This window comes from Phyllopteryx taeniolatus, chromosome 7 (assembly GCF_024500385.1).
Source record: "Phyllopteryx taeniolatus isolate TA_2022b chromosome 7, UOR_Ptae_1.2, whole genome shotgun sequence".
In the NCBI taxonomy this organism is placed as follows: domain Eukaryota; kingdom Metazoa; phylum Chordata; class Actinopteri; order Syngnathiformes; family Syngnathidae; genus Phyllopteryx; species Phyllopteryx taeniolatus.
Genome location: NC_084508.1, coordinates 7,506,704 through 7,527,567, shown reverse-complemented (window position 1 = coordinate 7,527,567; position 20,864 = coordinate 7,506,704). Strand labels below are relative to the sequence as shown.

General features: G+C 45.8%; 1 protein-coding gene across 7 annotated transcripts; it reads right to left on the bottom strand.

Annotated features, from left to right (window-relative positions):
- Positions 1-98: 98 nt before the first annotated feature.
- slain2 (SLAIN motif family, member 2) lies at positions 99-20,592 on the bottom strand. 7 transcript variants are annotated; one of them, XM_061778476.1, is made up of 10 exons: positions 20,110-20,591; positions 14,790-19,795; positions 10,794-10,936; positions 7,723-7,884; positions 7,175-7,357; positions 6,728-7,072; positions 6,094-6,240; positions 5,064-5,135; positions 2,920-3,130; positions 99-2,312 (listed from the first exon to the last, which is right to left on the bottom strand). In XM_061778476.1, the coding sequence occupies exons 2-10, from the start codon at positions 15,227-15,229 to the stop codon at positions 2,252-2,254; spliced, it is 1,764 nt and encodes a 587-aa protein (XP_061634460.1). In that variant the 5' UTR covers positions 15,230-19,795; positions 20,110-20,591; the 3' UTR covers positions 99-2,251. The 7 variants fall into 7 exon arrangements, 5 of the variants coding, with proteins under 5 accessions (XP_061634460.1, XP_061634461.1, XP_061634462.1 ...); XM_061778477.1 differs by lacking the exon at positions 5,064-5,135 and adding an exon at positions 4,105-4,143; XM_061778478.1 differs by lacking the exon at positions 5,064-5,135.
- Between the last annotated feature and the right edge of the window lie 272 nt (positions 20,593-20,864).

The window sequence follows — 20,864 nt, the reverse complement described above, 5'->3', positions numbered from 1 at the left end:
TGTGCATGCATGCATGTTCATGACAATAAAAGATGATTCTTCTTCTTCTTCTTCTTCTTCTTCTATTATTTGAAATAAAAAAACTAAACTGGAAGGAAAAGATTTTAGAGTTTTTATTTGAAATGTGATTTTACACAGGAAAAAAAACTTTTAAAAAAAGATCCAATAACAAAAAGAAAAGTGTCACACAAAACGTGTGGTTGCTGTTGGGCTTTTTTGTGTTTTTTGTAACATTCTGTCCAGCTTCTCATCTTCGTCTGAGGCACCTTTGCTCTCGTTTTAATAAATAACTTTGAATTTACACATTGGATATAAATATGAAGGCGCAAAGTCAAACTTTTTTTTTTCTTCCTCAAAGCAATGATAATAAATGTAATTCATTTCCATTACAAAAATAGGCAGGCAGGCAAATGAATAAAACCTTGGCAAAACCATAAATTGGCACCAAAAATCCAAAATCAAATGATAACAGACACCTTCAAATCAGAGGCACTGGTTTATAAATGAGCCACCAACACTGGCACACAAATTGAATCATTCTGATAATTCTCCTCTTTCTTTGGATGACACACTGAGAATATCGATGGGTATTAAAAGGGGACATATTATTCATATCGGTTTTTTTTTAAAAATATTAAAACAGTTCCCAGATGTTTTAATAACACATCTGTGACTTAAGTCAAAACATCCTTAGGATCAAGAATTACAGCACACTTTCCAAGCCTGTTTTGTCTCATGCAAATGAGCCACTGCTCACCGTGTCCCTTGCCAATTCATTTTGTTACCATGACGACCTGGGTGGAGTCGAGCAGCTACGAACTATGCCCAGTCTGGAAAAAAAAAAAGAAAAAGCCAGGGCCCACTAAGTATGGATTGCTTTTTCACTTCCTTACTTGATATAAGCCATTAAAAAGTACATTTTCCATAATATGTCCCCTTTTATTGGGCTGAAATGTTCTAAAGTCCAAAGGCCTCCTCACACTTTTTGGGGGGCCAAAAATGGCCGACTTTGGCCAGCTTAGCTTGCCCGCTATTTCAGCATCAGTAAAACAATCGAGGCTGTCATATGGTTAAAAGGAAGTAGTCAGTGCCAGAGTTCTTCCCTATTGTCAACTTATTGTTGGATCAGCCTGGCAGTTTCAGACCTGAACTGAAATGGAAAGAATCAAAGCACTTCACGTTTGACACCCAAAAAAAAAAAGCGCAAGTCGAGCCTTTGGAAACGTAGAAAATGCTTTGGAGCGTTAGCTATGCAAATTGCGGTTCAAACGTACATTAGAAAACGTAAAATCAAATACTGATATGGACGTGCGGCGTCTTTAGGGATCCTCTGTTGTTCGCGGCGTATTTTTGTGCTCTTTCTGTAACACCATAAAGTGCCGCAAATTCGCTGGCTAATAGGAAAGTAGTAATTGTGATAGAGGTACACTGGATTGTGGACTGTTTTCTGATCTTTATATATTGGGGAGGCCCTGGTTGAAGGAAGAACTTCCAGCAGTCTTCAGCGCATGTGCATGTTTTAGCTCTGCTCAGTGGTGATTAATATAAACTTTTTTTTTTCCCAGTTTTCTTGAACGTAGCACATGAAGTATTCCAGTGCTCTGGCCCAGAATTTGTCAACAAGCACTTGCCCGTGTCATCGCTGGAGACAAGCTAGCTCCTCTAAGAGCTACATAAGCACTTTTGAAGTGTCAAAATAACAGAGGATCCCTACCAATAATTTGAATAAATAAACTTGTGCATTCTCTCTGAGTGCTTTTTTTTTGTTTTTTAACGAGCAAAGATTTGTTTTAATAGGACCGCCACGCACTGGCGCTACCGCGGCGGACGCTCGCCGACATCATCGCGGAGGTCGCACGACGCTGTCATCGTTTGGGTGTCTGGTGTGACGTCGCAGCACGCTCGCTCTCTGGCGGCATCATCGAGGTTGCTGGCCGACATCATCGCAGAGGATGCTGACGTGCGCGAAGGCTTAAAGGAGGATGAAAAATCAAAAATGAGCCTTCTGGCGTGGCGTCCATGGCAGAGAAGGCTGAGTTTGTTCTTTGGCGTTCTCACGGGCCTCTGCGGAGGATGCCCTCCTCTTCTGAATTCTGTATATATATAGGTTTGTTTGTTTGTTTTTGTTTTTTTTTGGAATATTCCTGGGACATTGTGACTTAAGAGTCATCAAGGTAGAATAAAGTGCCATGCGGTCTGACGCCTCGCACGATTGACCGTTTGATTAGAGCGCCCTCTGCCGGGCAAGCAGCTAGTAGCTTTCCCTCAAGTTGTCTCTGGTGCCGCTGTAGACGCGAGGAGCCGGTAGACTTCTGGAAGAGGAGGGGAAAGAAAAAACAAACACTGGTACCCTCCTCAGATGTTCAGTGCTACCTTCTTGGCAAAAATGTCCACAACAATTTTTTTAAATAAAGGAAAACTTTAGACTCGCGTGTAAATGCCAAACAATTTTTAGGATGCAACCCTCTAAATGCCAGTTTTATGATTTGAATTATTGAGTATGTAATAGTAAGGGGATGGGGCTTGTGGTGATTAAAGTCAGATTAGCAACAAATTTGACTGACGGCATCAAGATTTGAGTTGAATTTGTTCGGTGACCACACACAACTCAAAACACTCGTATCATAAATCATCTTTCCCCATTGGAAAAAATGCAAATGATATCGCAAAAGTTTTTGTAACGTGTTTTGAAATAAAGAATAAAGCACAATCTATAATAATATGCTTTGTAATATCATTAAATATTTCAAAAAGATATAAAAGAAATAATAATGAATAGTAGTCCTTTTTGCAGCAAAGACCAAAAAATATATGCCCGTGAGTATTGTTAGCTTGTCTGTCTAGTTTTGCGTTCACCTCAACACTGATGCTTTTTCCTTAGCCCATCTATGGCGTTTCACACCGGTAGCATTTTCCTACCTGCGCACAGGCTGTGCCAGTTTGCTGCGAGGCAGAGGGATGCCTCCGCCGCTACCCGCCGGGGCGCTGGGGCGGGGCAGGCCGCTGCGGGGCGGAATCGGGGAGCGGCCGGGCACGGCGGCAGCGGCGGGGTTGGCGCTCGCCTTGACGGGCTGCCTCAAGGCCAGCGGCGAGGGCGCGGCCGGCGCCCGCAGCTTGCTGGACGGCGGAACTGAGGAGGAGGAAGACGGCGAGTGTCAAACGTGACGCAAAACCACGGACGCCGACGATGTCCGGAAAATAAAGGAACGTCGGGAAATGGAGAGCCAAGCGTGAAGAATGTCTTTTTTAACAATCACGATTACAATGTTTGGCAATGGGAAAAGAAGCAAGAAGAGTCCTACCAGAACATGAATGAGTGTTTATGTGTCGCTATATTGCCGCTGTGACGCTCTTCCCTCACGGGATGTCTATCCATTCTTCCATCTCGCTAGCATGTTTCCCGTTTTCCAAACTTTTGCCCTCCCTCTTGTCAACATTCAGGCGAACAATGGATCAATCTTAACGATGACATTCAAGCAAATGCAGGAGTTGCAGTCCGTTACCCTCTGCCTGGTGCCGCCTTTCCCACTGCACAGTACTGGCTCGCTTCGGTTCTACATATTGGTTGGTACCTGTTCAAAAATTCACCGAATTGTGTGTGTGTGTGGGGGGGGGGGGGGGAAGGAAGCATTTTGAAGCGATACATCGGGGAGGAGCTAAGTTTAGCCGGGGTTGTTAGCGGATTAGCAAGAGTCTCCGCCGCATGTGTGTTTTTGCTCTGCTGAGTGGCAATATTATCAAGCCAGTTAGCCATTCATTTTTTTCATATTAGGTTGTAAGATGGGTTTGAAATTGTATTAAAGGGATTTAGGATTGTAGTTTGGCGTATATTCATGGTCTAAAATATTAATAAAGGCAATTCTAGTTACAGAAAAGCCACAAAACTACGTGGAGACTTTTAGTTGGCGAGCAGGTGAGTGTTTACAATACTGCAGCAAGAGTAAGCTCATGTTAGCATACGTCATTTCTCGCCACGTATTCCACAACTGTTGTGGAACTCGCTAGCGGGGAAAAGCGGCCTCGGTGGAGGTCTACTTTTTATGATGAGACGCACGACGACACGGACACAAAACAGCGGCGGCAAGCGGTCAGTGAAATACTCACTGAAGTCACCTTCGTCGCCGAAGCAACAGGAGAGCGGGACTGGACAAAGACAACAAAGACAACAAAGACACGGGCCTTAGGTCGGTCGCGTGCGGCGTCGTCGTCGCATGATTCATTCTTATTCATTATTAACAACTTTGCGGCTCCTTTACGACAGAAGTTTGATCGGTTAGTGCAAAATGTGCCAGTGAATTCCAGGAGGCGTGGCACTCGTACCGAGGAAGAACCCGCCGGCGACGATCTTGATCGCGGTGCGCTGAACCGCCACATATCCGCAGATGTTTGGGGGGTCAAAAGCGAAAGTACGTTTGTGCTTCTCTCCCGATGCGGCGAGCTACTTCGAGCAGGTTTAGGCTAGTCTACTTTGCTGTTACAATTCGCTCGTATTCCTTAACATCTATTATTGGCCAAAGTGCTAGTGCGCATATTTGTTTGCCCGTGTGTGATGTCAGCTGTAGACGCGTGTTTCGGTTCGTATGCCAGCAGCTAATACGATCGGTGAGCCACATGTGAAGGCGATTTGTTTTATGTTGAATAATTGAACTGCCGAATGCAGAAGTTTATGTTCATGATTGAGGAGCAAGGTGTTGATGACTTTTTGGTTTTATGAGGTGACTGTTTTTTGGTTTTGCTTTTTGAAATCCAGAACACAAAGAAAAAGATGTGTTCTTGTTTTTGGTTTGTTTTTTTAGACGAAAATGAAAAAACTCCATTTAGAGATAGATGTGTGTCGTTTGTTGACCGGCGATGATGGCGAAGGCACTGTTCATTGTTTTGGTTTTCCAATTGGATCAACAATTTGGCCTTGGCAGAGGTTGGCGGTCTACCGCTTGTCAAGCCTTCCTCATACTGTGCCGAATTAACGTGGAACATCCCGGATGTCGGCCCTCGTGTCGGGTGAGTCGGAGGACAGCGAGGCGGACGTCGGAGAGCGGTCCGAGCTGCTTTGGGCCCGTTACCTCGCCGCGCTGTCGGGCTTTGGAGGTGCCGTTTGGTTTTGGGGGTCGAGTGTCTCGGGAGCTGAGGCGCTGCTGTGGACACACACACACACACACGCACGCACGCACGCACGCACGCACGCACACGTCACTACAACGCTGAGGCCTGCCTTTGCAGTGCGGTCGCATGCCGCTAGAGGACGCCACAGCCAAACAAATGCGCCAGCCCGTAGCTCCGTTCAGCAGTCAAGCGGGAGGAGGGTCAGCGCCTCATGCCAAAGCCAAGGAAGGGATGGAAAGCTCTTGGAGCATTTATGCCGGGTTCTTCATGTCCATCTTAAGGTCCGTGTACAATCCGAGACAATTCAGCGCACTGGTAGACTGGATATCAAGGACAGGGAATAAATGCTCAAATGGCTTTCCAAAGGAAGGGTTTAGTTCAAAATAAAAAATAAAAAACATGGCAGGATAGAAGCATGTTCAACAAACTGCAGCTTGCCCTCGGACCCCTGCGCCGCGCCACTTGTAACGGAGAGACGGATTAAGAGGAATCCCATTAACTTCATCCCACATTGAAGGATTACATCAAATGGAGAGTCTGGACTCTTGTGAGGGGACGCTGCGGTCTCTCTGTGTCTACCTGGTGGGACCGGAACGGATGAATGGCGTTTCTATTCATTTGAAACGGGCAACGATGATTTGAGATACGCCTGTTAGACAAATCGTAAAAAAACAACCCAAAAAAAGGATTAACTGCATAGGTTGGGCTTTTTTCTCTGGCCAGCACGTTTTCCAAAAGAAGGAACAGCCGCAACAGGACTTTCTGTAAAATGAACAGACTGGCACTCAAAGCCGTCACCGCGAGCATCGTCACTTGCAGAAATTCACTTCTTGTTAGACTTCGACTAAAACTACGAATAACAATACCCGAGGCTCGTCTCACGGCAAAATGTGCTGCAATATTGGCAATGAAAGGAAGTTTGCCAGGAAAGAGTTAACACGAACATGCAGGCATCGTGTACGCGTGCACGCGTGCGTGCGTGCTACTCACGAGCTGATTGGCTCTGGTGTCTCGGGGATCCTCCGTTTGGCAGCTGCAGGTTGGACTCGCAGCTTCGGCTGTTCTTGACGGGCTCCGGGCCTTGGGGGGGCGCCGCGTTGGAGCGCGCGAGGTTGGGAAGACTACGCCGCAGCTTTTCTGCACGGGAAGAAGAGTTCGGGGTTAGGGTGCCGTGCAAGCCGTTAGTCCGGCGCTCCCCGACCGATACCGACCAAACGCGCTCCCATTTCCAACATTTCTGTGGCCGAACAAAACCAAATGACACGAGTAACGGACTTCGGGCGTGGTCGTCTAGTGTTCCACCCCAAGGCGGGCTCGGCTTGTGGCGGAAAAACAAGCACAGAGCTCCGCCTAATAATGACAAGTTACATTCAGAGTAATCTTGAATTGTACTTTTAATTGTGCTTCTCTGTTGGCCTAAACTATCATTTATGGCAAACAGTCTATTTGGTAGCATTTCTCTTGGCAGCGAGTTAATCGGATTTCAGCCTCTATGTGTCGGGACGTCGCCCGTGTGACTTCGAAGGGACTATTTTTCGTCCGGTCTCTGATGGAAACCCGAAGTACAACGGGGCCGGCCCGCCACAAAAAGGAGTTTGTTATCCGCTGCTTTCTGTGCGCTCACCTTCGTTCTTGACCACATCGGTCTGCGTGTCGTGGCCCTGGAGCGAGTGGCGCGGCCGCCGCAGGCGGCCGACGGCGGGCTGAGGCGAGCCGCGGCCGTAGTCCACGGAGCGGGCCGGGGAGCGCGAGCGCGGCGAGTTCCGCGGGGAGGCGCGTGGCGAGTGGCGAGGCGAGGGGCCGAAGCGGCCGGAGGGCGGGCGGAAGGCCGGGTGCGCCGCCTCCTCCTCCTCGTCCTCCAGGCTGTGCGCGTCCAGCTCCTGGTCGCTGAACGCGCTGCGACGCAGCGAGTGGCAGGACGAGCCCGAGCTGCGTCGGGAGGCCGAGGCGGCGTAGTCCTGCCTCAGACCTGACACGCACACGCGCACACAGTTACCCGCGTGCACCTTTGGCGGATTTCAATGTGTCCGTTTCTTTTCGTCACAGCGCACAGGAAGGAAGTGCCACTTACTCTCTTCCTGCATCCGCGCCAGAATCTGAACGTCGTTGACGTTGTTGAGCTTGTAGGTGGCGGACGAGCCCACCGAGTCTTCGTCCATCTCGGAGGTGCTCAGCTCGCTGTCCGCCGACGACTGAGGGCTGATGGCCGGCGGGTTCCTTTCCGCCGCCGCCGCCGCCGCGTTGCGCTGGTGCGCTGCGGAGGAAAAACTTTGCTTTAAAGCAGCCGTCCGGGGTGGGCGAAAAGTCGTCCTGTAGACACTCGCAAAGGTTTTTTTTCATGACCGGTGCATTTATACTTATTGTGATCTGCAACAATTTCAATGAAAGAGCAACAAGCGGGGGGTTAGGGTCTCCAAAATAGTGTTGGGGGACACAAATGAGTTTGTAGCCAGGCTTTGGATTTGAAGTCAGGTTTTCATGCAAGCATTAGGGTTTCAACTTTGTATGGTGATTTGTTCTCATGAAAAATATGCGCTCTTTGCTCCGTAACGGGCAAGGCGGCGTCGAATTGGTCGGGCGCAAACCAGACTGCGGCGACCTTTCGTCCTGCGGTCGCACCTGCGTTGACGGGCATCGGCTGCTGCCTGACGACGGGCGCCTTGCCGGGCGAGTTGAATCCGCTGCCGTAGGGGCTGTCGGCGGCGGCGTTGGGGCTGTACGGGCTCCCGTAGGTCACCTGCTGGTTGTAGCAGCTCCCGTAGAGGCTCCGACGCTTGTTAGCTGCAAGGTTTGAACAAGTTGAAATGCCTTTCATTCATACGGTCTCTTTATGCCCCCCTCGAGAAAACCAGAGTTCGCTGTTCATAAAGCGGCTCGGACTACGGAACGCAGTCAAGCAGACGTCTCGACGGACGAGCGGCACTAAATCGCCAAGCGTTTCCGTCTATGCCGTCGAACGTGGACGTTTTCATTCGCCAAACGAAATCCGACTTTTCACCGCCACCCGTGTCCCGATGAGGGTCCCGCCCGGCTTCGGGTTTGCGACCCGCCGTCACGACTGACAGAGCCGCGCAGACGGCGGCATCGCATCGCTTTGGACTTGATAGCGGCACGGCTTTTGAGTCGAGGAGGTTTTGACTCTCGGCTCGTCACGTCGATTACGAGGGGGGAAGAGGTCAACGCCTTTTGGCACCTCGCATTCAAACAGAGAGTGCCCGACGTGCGGCACCGGCAACGGAGCGCCTGTCGCAGAAACCGATTGTGAGAAAAGAGGACGCGGTTTAGGAACGAGGAGTCAAAATGCTGGAGAACAGCTGGCGAAAATGTCAAGGACTCGGGGCTGCCAAAACGCATCGTCATTATATGAGCTTTCATTTTGAATTCAAACGTTTGCAGTGTGCGTTCGCGCCATTGTGTGACACAACACTTGCACTTTTCCTGTGCAGCACAGCAGGCGCTCGCTGAGCTGAAGCGGAACACAAATTCGGATTTCCCTCCAACTTTCGTCCTATTATTTGGGGGTTTTGTTTGCTTGCCTTGAGATACCAGTAGAATTCTTTCCTCGCGACTCAAAACGCTCGTATTGCAAATCATCTTTGCCCATTGAAACAAAAAGAAATGCCATTTATCCCTTCGAGCAACAAAAGATTTTGCAATGTACTTTGTATGAGGAAAATCGCACCTGCTTCATGAAAACATCCAGTATGGCAGACTTCAATAGAATTCAAACGGTTTGTCTCACCCTTTCTCATCCCATTCAATGCACATTGTGCTGCTCATTCTGGTTTGTGCACCTCGGCCACTAGGGGCAGTCTGCGACCTTTTTCCCGTGTTGCCGCATCGTTTGCGCAAACATCTGCTGCTTAAACACAGCCGCGGAGATGCTAATCATCGCTTATGTTAGCATTAAGCTAGCGGACTAAAAGCGAAGCTATGTGCTTGTTTTAAATATAAAACATGTCATTCTCTTTGTTTCCAGTAAACTAAAACTGACTACAACCAGCACGCTTGGGTAGCATGGTTTCTGGAACGTATAGCTGGTGACTCAGTTCGAGCTCGACTTTTTGGACCACGGAGGCGAGGGCGTGGGTTCGACTCCGCTTTATAGCGAGCGCAACAAGACGAGCCGTCCGAGATGTTTTCGTACATCGCCCGTGATCGCCGTCGCTTAGGGGAGAACGAGAGAAGCCCGAGGGGGGTGAAGGAGCTCGGCCAGGCGCTCCCCCTGCTGGCATGTTACACAATTAGACACAAAATAAAGGGCAGGCCGCGGAGGAGAACGCCGTCGTGTCCAGAACGAAGCGGAAGCGAACATGAACGCTCAGAGGAGGCAAATTGACGGCAGTGGAAAACGGAGCGCTGCAGCCAAGCGGAGACTGCGGAGCATAAATCATTTGATGCTCATTTTTGAACCAATTACTTATTCAAATAGATAAGAAGAACCTTCAATGTTCTTTGTCTTTTATTATGTACAATAAATCAACCAATTATTGAGTGAGATTTGAATGAACCAATTTCAATGCAACAAATACAGCATGATTGATCATTTCCACTATGTACGGCGTATGTAAAGTGCAATATGAGCAATACAATTAAATAACCCTCCTAAGGGTGAGTAGTTTGTTTTCTTGATACTTTACAGACAGAGACTCTTCAGCAGGTGCGGGGGGGGCGGGATGAGCAGAACGAGTAGCGACTCATTCACGAGTCTCCTCCGTGTTGTTCCGTAACTGAGGCCCGCCGGCTGATGCGCAAGTGACTCGCTGCGTGCGTGCGGGCAGACTTGACAGCTCCCGTCTATCGTCTTGCCCGCACACTCCACATTCGTGGCGACAGCGTTCCCAGGCGAGCGGGCGGGCGTTTTGTGGAGTCGGCGGCAAAACGAGGGATGAGTCTCCCGGAGGGTGACGTGATCCGACTTCCGCAGCTACGAGCGATGAGGCCGCCGCCCGTTACTTGCACTCTTAGTCGGACGGTGCTTGCATCTCGGGTTTTGTCTTGTGAAACCTCATTACGTACAAGCTACATACAAGACACGTGAAAATAAGGGTGTCACTAGTACCGAGAGGAAATACAAAATCCACGCCGCACTCAACGCAACTCATTGTTGAGAACTCGCTGTGTGTGACAAGTGTCTTTATTACGTATGTGTAAGATGACATTTTTCAAAGATCTATTTGAATTGTGTTACTTGGATTTATTTTAAATGTAGCTCGGTTTGCTTTTGTCATTTTCTTATTCTCTAATTGTGTTACTGACTATTACTATTGATAGAAGCGTCTATCCATTTACTTATTGGCACAAAGACACCTTTATTTGAGGAGAAAACGGGGCGCTCCCGCACAGCGGAGAGACTGTGGAGCGTCCATAGCTAAGGCACAACAACGGGGTAAGCTAATGCTAACGGCCTATCGTCAGCTTGCTCGTACCTCAAATTTTGGCTCGCAACACAAAGGAAAACAAAAAAGTGCATTCGCAAATCAAGGTACCATTGCACAACCGTCAGCGAGAGCGTCACATGACGCAAACCGCTGTCTAAATGGAAACTCTCAGTTTAGCCACAAGGAGGCGTGTGCCAAGCCCCCCCCCCCCCCCCCCCCCCCCCCGTCGAGATATATTTACTTTTCTATATTTAGCGACGGTCAAAGCGTCGGACGAGAGCAGTGCAAGTTGAAAATGTGGCGGATTACCAGACATGGTGAGGTCCAGCCTGTGGATGAGCGAGCGCTTGGCCATCTCCATGTCCGGACTGGGGTTGTCCAAGGCCTGGCGGCACCACACGACGGGGCTCAGCGCCTTCTGCAGGGGACTGTTCAGCTTGGCCTCGTACAGCCTGAGAAAAAACACAGAAGCAAACGTTTCATACGGAGACGTGCCTGTAAATTGGCTGCGTGGAAACAATCTGGTTTTGGGAGCCAGCTTCCGTCTCAGCCGCAGTAACGATCAGTGGAAAATCCGCTTTGTGGACGCGGCACTCGAGATCTAATACGAGAGCGTTGTCAAAAAAACTGAAACAAAACAAATCGGCCTTCACGAAGATACTGATGCTCAATTTGGAGTTAGTTAGCCGAGTTTCCACCGAACGATACGGTTATTCACATTCTGTGGCCAAAAGTACGTTAATTGTAGTGGATCCGTTCCAGACCATCGAAGAATTTTGTTTTTAATATACTGTACTTTTAGCCCTTCCATGCTAAAAAAAAGACTTCATAAAACATCCTGAAACCGTATGAAAACACACTTATGAAAGTATTCTTAAGTGTCTGTTCTTCCTCTCTCGCCGGCACAATTGGACAACAAAGAGAAATTAAAATGTTCAACCAAACCATACGAAAGCTTGCTAGCTCAATGCTAACACATGATGCAAAGCTCCATAGACTGGCTAACCGAAAGTAGTAGAGTAGTATAGGCCTTGTGATAACTCCTACATTGTGTGTTAGTTAGCATTAAGCTAGCCGAGTTTCATCCACGTAAAGTGGTGCGGTTGTTTTACAGACACAACATGGAATCGTGTAGACATCGCAGACAATCTCACCCAAATTAGCGTGGATTGTACAGGAATTACAAACCTTCTGACAACTGCTATTTTCACACATACAGAGCATACGACAACATCGAATTAATCCCTGTATATTTCAACACCAACAGTATCGTCGTGTCTGATGAATGATGATAACCTGCAACGCTAAACACCATAGACTAGGCTAACGGAAATTAGCATAGAGCTTCAACTTGAATACACACAGACCAGCAACACATACAAAAACAAGCAACTGTTGGAAAGAAATAAGACTCATTTTGTGGCGCTTCACTACACAACTTTAATGCTTTAAGAATGTACCAGTGGGGCTTCTCAAAATTGAAAAGTCTGGGATTTCTGCTTCAAAGACACACTGCAATAATAAGAATTAAATAAATAAATAAATAAATAAATACATTTAAAAAAAAAAAAAAAAAAAAAAGCCTGTTCTTTTTTGTTTCCAACACAAACGGCAAAAAAAGGGGGTGTCACGGCAGCAAGAGGAGCAAGAGGAATCTCCGCTACTAAGCCAAATCACCGTCAGCTCAGCCGCACTCGCAGCCGTTCCAGGAAGTCCCTCCCGGTCAAAGGAGAGATCTTCCGGGCCCGAACTGAGACAGAGGTTCATCAATGCAACCTTCCTTTTCGAGCAAGGAGAGGCTGAAGTTAAAGGGAAGAGCCAGAATCCTAATTCCCAGATGACAGGAGCTCGCCATCGGAGCAGATAAAACAGAGTCCGTATCTCCGAAATAACGCAAACATCCTGCGATGCAACCAAAAGGAAACATTTCCATCCACATTCCTGAAATTACTGGCAAGTACGACAATTGCAGTTGCGCAAAATCAGAATAAGTACTAGCTGTCGTTTCGACAAAGCGCAGAAAATCCACCGTATGCCTGCGAGTACTGTTGCATGTGAGGTTTCTGGACACTAATAAGGAATATTTTTTTAAAGTATCTTGAAATACATTCAAGTGCGATTCACAAAGTTTCAATGGGCGAGGTAAAACTACTTAAAAAAATCAATCGATCAGTCTCCCTATATCACCGATGGTAGACCCCGCAATAAACAGAGGTTCACTCTGTGTATGCAAATTTGGGGATAACGCAGATTAAAGCCGATCGTCATCGCGTAAGCCCCTTTTTTGGGTTGCCCGTTTTGCTCTCGAGCTCCAGCGTCAGTGTTTGTTTGGCTGCGGGGAATTCCGCGTAGGAATGTAACCATGGCTGCCTGGCAGCACAACAGCTCTCCGGCACCAAAAGCAGTGCCGGAACAAGCCGAGCAATGTACACGTGTAACCCAGCTGTAATTCGTTCCATAAGTCACTTTATGTCGCTTGAGTCATTGTCTTTGTATGGATGACAACATCACCACCATATGACAGTAAAAACTATTTCAGCTATCAGCATTGAATTTTTAGGGCAATTAAAAGGAGATACCTTTTTTTTTTTTTTTTTTTTTTTTTTTAAAGTGAAGACTGTTAGGGTCATTTTCATTTTCATGGCTTGAGAAAGGACTCAACAAAAAGGACAAGTAATAACTCGTTAGCTACAATTGCAAAGTGCACTTAAACAGAGCAATACAGTTGGGACACATAAATGAGGACCGTTTAAACTTCATTTGTTTCATGCACAGATTTTATTTTGGATTATATTGACTCCACGTTACACTTCAATGTCCACGTCTTTGGGCTTTTGGCTTAAAAAGTTATTGGAAAGAAGAAGAGGTGAACTGCATTTTACGCCCTACTAGGATCGCACGGCATACCGATACGAGAAAAGTACTGTGATGAAACAATACGACACCTTTTTTTTTTTACAGTACTTCCGCACAGTTCGGCAGTGAATAGTTCTCCATAATGAGGCTAACTGTGCTTGCGTCGTGCAGTTTATTAGTCACTTCTGTAAAATATGTATAGTATTTGTATGCAGAAAGACAGAAAGCCCGACAAGCGTACTTTGTTCGGCGGGAGAGGAGGGACAACATCTGAAGCAGCTATCGAAGAAAAATTCCAAACCAACTGGTCATGTTCCTGTCACTCACTAGACCACGCCCCTTAAAGGCACAGGTACGACACTACAGTTATTGTGTCTCAGCGAGTCCCAATGTACAGTAATTACCCTTTATATAACCAGTTCTTTTTTTATATACTATTTTACTATGCTTTATTATGTTTTTATAGTTTAATGTGCTATATGACTTTATTAAAAACGCAAAATATCCAAAGAATTTGGTCGATTTTTTTTAAACACGAGTATCTGTGAGTGCTTCATCCACCTCTGCTGAGTCATGAACACATGCAAAGTGAGCTAGTCAAATACTGTGTGTGTGTGTGTGTGTATATATATATATATATACACATTTATATATATATATATATATATATATATATATAGTGCAGTGGTGTCCAAACGATGGCCCAGGCCTATTTGCGGCTTACTGTCTGTTTTTTAGCGACACATACTAAACATTAACCCAATTCATTTTTTTATTAGGGATGTTCAATATCACTTTTTTTCAGGCCGATACCAGTATGAGTATTCACGCTTGAGTACTCACCGATAAAAAGTATTACTAGTCCATACATAAAATCTCGATGAACGCAACGAGATAATTGTGAACGAAGACCTTTCTTTCATTCTGACGCACGTGAGTCGCCAAAGTGTCAAACTGCCAGAGCGTAGCGCCAACTACTGGCGAGGATGACTTACTCAACGGCAGATTTATTTATTTGCCTTAAAAGTATCGGAAGCCTTCACGAGTACCCAATACCTTGAAATAAGGTCGTTATTGGCCCGATCGCCCATCCTTAGTTTTTGTATTTTATAATAGTGCTTTTTAATTATTATTATTCAAATTGTAACCCCAAAAAAGCGTGTGGTTTTGTTGAGGGGCTGAAATGCACAAAGAGAATTTCCATTCATTGCAATAGGGACAGTTGATTAGTGATTTGCGTTACAAGAATGAATTAAACTCATAAATATTCTATTTAACCAATATACAATTGGAGAACGATTGTATTGTTTCGTAGGTTTACTAAATACAATGAACATCTTTTCATTTTTCTGTACGCAACCCTCGGATGAAAAAGTTGAAGCACTCCTGATCGACAAACAACAGGTTTGAACCGTGGTGCGTTCAGGGACCACTGTCATCTCCACTCACCAGCTGTCTTCGTCCTCGTGCAGACAGTCCATGACCTCCAGGTCCAAGACGTCCACCTGGTCCAGGATAGACGACTCGCCGTCCGAGCACCACGAGTTCCGGGCCGACCCGGAGGTGGCGGCCGAGGCGCCCTCACTCTCGTACGGCCTCCTGAAGCTGACGCCGTCGTAGGAGAGCCGCGGGCTCCGGCAGCGGCGGTTCTCCAACAGGTCGCCGTAGCCGAACCCCACCCCTTGGGCGAAGCCGGCCATGTCGCGCCCCGATAGCAGCGCCGCCGCCGCCGACAAGGACTCGTAGCCGGCGCTGTGGGGTCTGTGGTGCGCCGACATCATCATGGAGCGACCCCGGAGCTGCTCGTTCTGCTTCTCGAGCTGCTTCACCAAGTCCTGGAGCTTCCTCACCTCCAAGTCGGCGTTTATATTCGAGTTGATGTCCTCCATGGTGGCTCCCTCACTAACCCTCGCTCAGCGCCCTCCTCCCCGGGGGAAGAAAAGGCGCTGGTCCGGGGCGGTTCGAGTCGCTCGTCGGTTCCTTCCAACTCCCTCCCCCTCCGCGACCGTCCTTCGTGTCCGCCGGAGAGACGTCGTTCACCCGCGGTGTTTGTTTGGCGGAGTTAAAAAGCTTAACATTGTCTTGTGGGTTTGTCCCTCCTCGGCCATTTCCACAACACACGTCACAACGTTTGAGACAGGCTCTGGCAGCCGACGTCATCTCCAACGGGAGCGCGCACGTAAACCAACACCTATTTGCGCGTTCGCGACCAAAAGAAAAAAAAAAGAAAAAAAAAAAGCTCCTGTTGCGCAACTTTTTATTAAGTTGCTTTTCGATGAGAAAACCATTTTTATGCTTTTTAAAATTGTATTTAATCAGAAAAAAAGTACAAATGTATTATTAATTAGATATTTATTTCCACACTGCCAAAATGTGCAATACGTCAGCAGGATAAAATAAATCATACTGCACGACGCTATATTTTCACACTGCACACAAATTACATTTAAATCAATTAAAATACATATCTACACAGTATTTATTTCATATGTACAATAAAAATATAGCAGCATAATAGAAATGTAAATAAGAATAAACACGTTTTTAATCCTACTGCTGAAGTTGTGTACATACAAAATAAACAGCATATATATATATATATATATATATGAGGCATTTTTATTCATTTATATATATTTGTTATGTGCAATATTTCATCAGTATGAAATAAACAAAAATATGTAAAATAAAAAATACTGCATTTATTTTATACTGATATGTAACTAATGCAGCATACATATTTTCTTTCATTTATATTTATTTTATGTCATTCCGTGACCTGACCACTCAAAACACTCGCAAATCATTTTTTCCAATTGAATATAGTGAATTCAACTTTCAAAATTAAACTTTCTTTCATTTCAATTGGCATTGTGCTACTCCTGGTGTGCACGCCCTGACCACCTGGGGGCAGTATAATAGACATACACATATACATCAACTGGCGGCACGGTGGACGACTGGTTAGAGCGTCTGCCTCACAGTTCTGAGGACCGGGGTTCAATCCCCGTCCCCGCCTGTGTGGAGTTTGCATGCTCTCCCCGTGCCTGCGTGGCTTTTCTCCGGCCACTCCGCTTTCCTCCCACATCCCAAAAACATGCGTGCTAGGTTCATTGAAGACTCTAAATTGCCCGTAGGCATGACTGTGAGTGCGAATGGTTGTTTGTTTCGATGTGCCCTGCGATTGGCTGGCAACCCGTTCAGGGTGTACCCCGCCTCCTGCCCGATGACAGCTGGGATGGGCTCCAGAGCGCCCGCGACCCGCGTGAGGAGAAGCGCGACAGAAAATGGATGGATGCATGGATATACATCAACTCCTCATTCCTCAGTAAGCCGCACTTATATTAGTCTTTCTTCACAGAGGATAAAGCATACATGCCTGTGAGTATTGCGTCACCTTTCTACATAGTTACTTCACAGTTAGTGTTCGGCTATCCGTTGCTTAAAAGTTATAAAACACCCAATGAGATGCTGTTTGTTAGCACCTCTATGGCGTTTCCCATTGTTAGCATTAAGCTAGCAGAGGCTATGTAGTTGTTTTAAATGTGTAATTTTCTTTTTATTTTGAAAGCAAACTTAACTGGGAGTGTCAATAAACAGCTCGGAGCCATTTTTTTAAACAATTGTTGAATAATTCGAGTTGCGAAATGAGTTTAGTCACTGGCACCATACAGCACTTGTATCTCAGGTTTTTGCTCACAAGTCAAAACAAAAATCTTTTATTTTACGTGCAGTATTTCAGCAGTAAAAAACAAATGTTACTACTGTTTTTAGCATGATTTATGTGTTAGTTCATATTCTAAAATAATTCTATGAGTCCATTATGCTGGAAATATGCACAGACTATTACTTTCTGAAACATGCCTATTCAGTATTTACATTTATGAATATGCAAGACTCAAATTAAGCGGTCTCACATCACAGTTTGCGAGTTCAAATTCCCATTTTGTGCCTCAAAAAACAATTTTGCAAACGCAAAGGCGCAACGCGCTTACGTCACCAACGCGTGTGAAGCAGGATGCGGAAGTGAAGCGATTCGGTCGCAGGAGCAGCAACACAGCAGTTGCAAGATGGGACGCGGCGCCAAACTGAAAATGGCTCAACTGTGATGAGAGTATTTCCTAGGGAAAATGCAAGACCTTAGAACACAGACCTTTCACTCTGACAAACCCGCCGCGTCGTGGGATCTGAGAGACGAAGGTGAAATTAACAGTGAGATCAACTCTCATTTACTAACGTCACATTCTTGCTGTTAATTATGAGTACCGTTAAATGTGGGACTTGTTTATCATGAAGGTGACGGGTACAAATGTGGCCAGAGAGGAATACAAGCCAAATTAATCATGTACCCAAACAGGAGGATTTTGGCTTGGTTTTCTCTCGAGGTTCCTTCATTTTAGTTGGAACAAATTTAACACTTGCACAAAGAATAGTCTTTTGTAATTGCTCATCGTCGCCTCGGTTACGCCCGCTCTAATATTGTTTTTGGTTTTCGTTTTTTTTTTTTTAATCAGTCTTTATGTCACAAAAGTTTTCTCTGTCCCAAATTCCTTGTGTGTTTTGTGGACATACTTGGTAAATAAAGATGATTCTGATTCTGATTCTGTCATAAAATGCTAAAATATTAGCTGCTGAAGTTGCTAATGCTTTAATTCTTTTATACACAATGTCAATTTACAAAATTAAAATGGTGCATTATCTAAAAATGGAAACCAATTAGTCATACGTTAAGTGAAAGGTCTAATTTTCTCTTTTGTATTGGTAATTGCTCTTTAAACAAGCAAAAATATAGTTTATCCACATGCTCGACTGTTCCATCGAATTTTCAGTAGGATACTTGAATACCGAAATATTCAATAGCTGCAGCCCTAAATTCAACTCCATTATATTGTCGTATTTGTGTTCAATAAAACCCTTGCTTCGGGTGCCGGTTGTCAACCTGCAAAAAAAAATTTGAAAGCTGCTCCTCAAATGAAGAAATGATTAGCAAAACATCGAGCCTTGATATGACATCTTAATATTATGCAGGGAACTAATTTACAACGCATGGCAAAACCTCCGCATGTGCTGCTCTTTTGGTTAGCAACAGCACTCAAACTGGCTCAGCAGTTAACTTTTCAATGTGCACGTGTGAACAAGCACTTTTAAAGCAATTAAGACTTGTAATTTAAATCAAATACAATAACAGTGATGTATGTGATTATTTACATTCTCAGTTTGGGGCCTTGTAGTTTATTAGCGAATCATACACAGAGTAGGCTCACAATTCTACTTAAATGTATCCATTTGATCAAACCTCCTCAACCAAAATGAATGAAAATGAAACGCACGTCTCTTACGAAATGGCTGCCCAACCCTAAAGCCACTTGAGCTGCTTTCTTAACTAAGAGACATCGACGTTTGCGCTCCGTGGCTATCCGTTGCTTCCTTAACAATCGCAACATCTTTTTGTGGTTCAATTCAAATATATAACAATACGGCACCACCGTCAGACAGAGCTAGACTACAACAACCTGTAATAACTCGGGGGGTCATAACAATATGTGCACGTGACTGGTAGGGAAACAGTCCAGGGTGCGACCCAAAAGTCACCTGGGATGGGCTCCAGCTCACCCGTAAACTTCACCAGGATTAACGCTATGGAGAGTGAATAAGAAGCCTAGAATAATGTTTGTTTGACCCAAAAAGTGCTATAGACTAATGGAAAAAAATGCATCTATTTAGTTTCATGCACTTGTCGGTGGCAGACTTGTGTTTTCTTACTCGATAATTCTGAGCTAAGCGTTTGTCGCGCGCCCCGCAGCTGAAGAGTTTCTCGCTCATGTGCGTCCTCGCGGGTCTCTCCAGTTCAGATTGATTTCGTAAAACTTTTGGTTCGAAATAAACAAATTATGGACTGTGCCCTTGTGTCTCTTCAGCTGTTTGCTGTGAACGAACGCCCTGCCACACACGGGGCACACAAAGGCCCTGGCGCCCAAGTGAATGAAAAGGTGTCTGGTCAGGCGTCTCTGGGCGAAGAAAGTCTTTCCGCACTTCGGGCAGCTGAAGCGCGCCTCTGTGGGATGTCTCTCCCTTCTCGTGTTGGCGAAGCCGACCTGAGAGCAGACGAAGGGCTCGTCGTGCGTCTCGGAAGACACGGTGTCGTCCATGGAAGCGATGTTAGGTTCTTCGCGGTGTTCTTCATCAGCTTCGCCTTCATTTAACTCCTCCACACTTGGGTGGCAGAGCTGTGCGGACTGACCTTCATGCTGTTCTTTCTTCAAAGGGGGAGTGTTGGAAGCAGTCTCCACCGCCCCGTGCATCTGCTCCCCAACCTGAATGCTCCACACGCCTGTCTTCCTCTTCCTTTCTAATAAAGCCACAACGCGGGCTGCACCCCTCCCCCTCCCCCTCCTCCTCTTGCTGCCGCTGCTCAGAGGGAACCTCTTCTGCATTCTCCAACAAATGCTCTACATCTGCAAGAAAACACAAACGGGTTTTGAAAACGACAATTGAATATTTTTTGAGAAATAAATACCACTTGAAAATGTTTGCGCTGTCAACTCTGATGTCAAGAATATTCCAAAAGAACAAAAATATACGATATTATGATACATTAACATTACCACGTGGGGTGATACGGGTGACTTGAGTTTATCCAAATAGGGTGTTACCCGGTGTGACAACACTGTGTAAAGCTGAACTGAGGTGTGGCGCCCTAAATTGACCTCCGCCAATGCTAAATTCTCCTCATTACTAAAATCAAACAATAAATAAATTGAGTACGAACCTGCTCGGCGTAAGCCTCCGTGAGACTTTAAAACGGCGTCCAGTAGTTTGCCTTGTCGCTCTTTCTCCTCTTTTGTTCGACGAAGTTCCTCCTCATACTCCAAAATCGTTGTGTCAAAATGTTGAAATATTTCCTCCACGTCGGCATTTAGCCGCTGCTTCATTAATTCTCTCAACATTGCGACTTTACGCATTTTAACGCAGTAGTGCTAGCTCTTAGCTTAGCGACGTGTTGCTAACTTGCGTTCGCCCGCTAGCAAGCTAAGCAAACCCCAATAACTCCAAACTAGTCCGCTTTGACGGTTTTATGTGCACTTCGAGACGCTGCGAGAACGTTTCTTCTTTTCACACGTCAGATGAGTGCGATGGCAGCACGGTAGAAAATCAAAGACAGCCTGGGGGGGAAAAATACAATCCAAATTTCACCTCTTCTTCTTCGCGTTTAACGACACTTATCAAATTATGAGCGCATTACCGCCCCCAAACGATCGGCAATGACTACTGCTTCGTCTTGCAATCGAGATTTTCATCAAACGAAATCGTTGTTTTTTTAAATAGTTGCACAATATCTTAGATTCAAATTCTTCTTCATAAGCTCCTCTCACATATTGCATTTAATCGTAATTAACTTTAAATTGATTCTACTTCATTACATCCCATTATTAGTTTTATATGTCCAAATTTCTTTATTCATATTTCCTCAGTTCCTCACTTTGTTCTCGTCATTTGTTCCCTAATTACTCCTTTGATACCAAG

Excerpts from the sequence above, each read along its gene's own strand:
- slain2 (XM_061778475.1), bottom strand. The coding sequence starts at position 15,229 with ATGGAGGACATCAACTCGAATATAAACGCCGACTTGGAGGTGAGGAAG. Across the intron at positions 10,937-14,789 it reads CACGAGGACGAAGACAGCTG|GCTGTACGAGGCCAAGCTGA; the intron begins GTGAGTGGAGAT and ends GTTTTTTCTCAG. Across the intron at positions 5,136-6,093 it reads ACACCAGAGCCAATCAGCTC|CAGCGCCTCAGCTCCCGAGA; the intron begins GTGAGTAGCACG and ends GTGTGTCCACAG.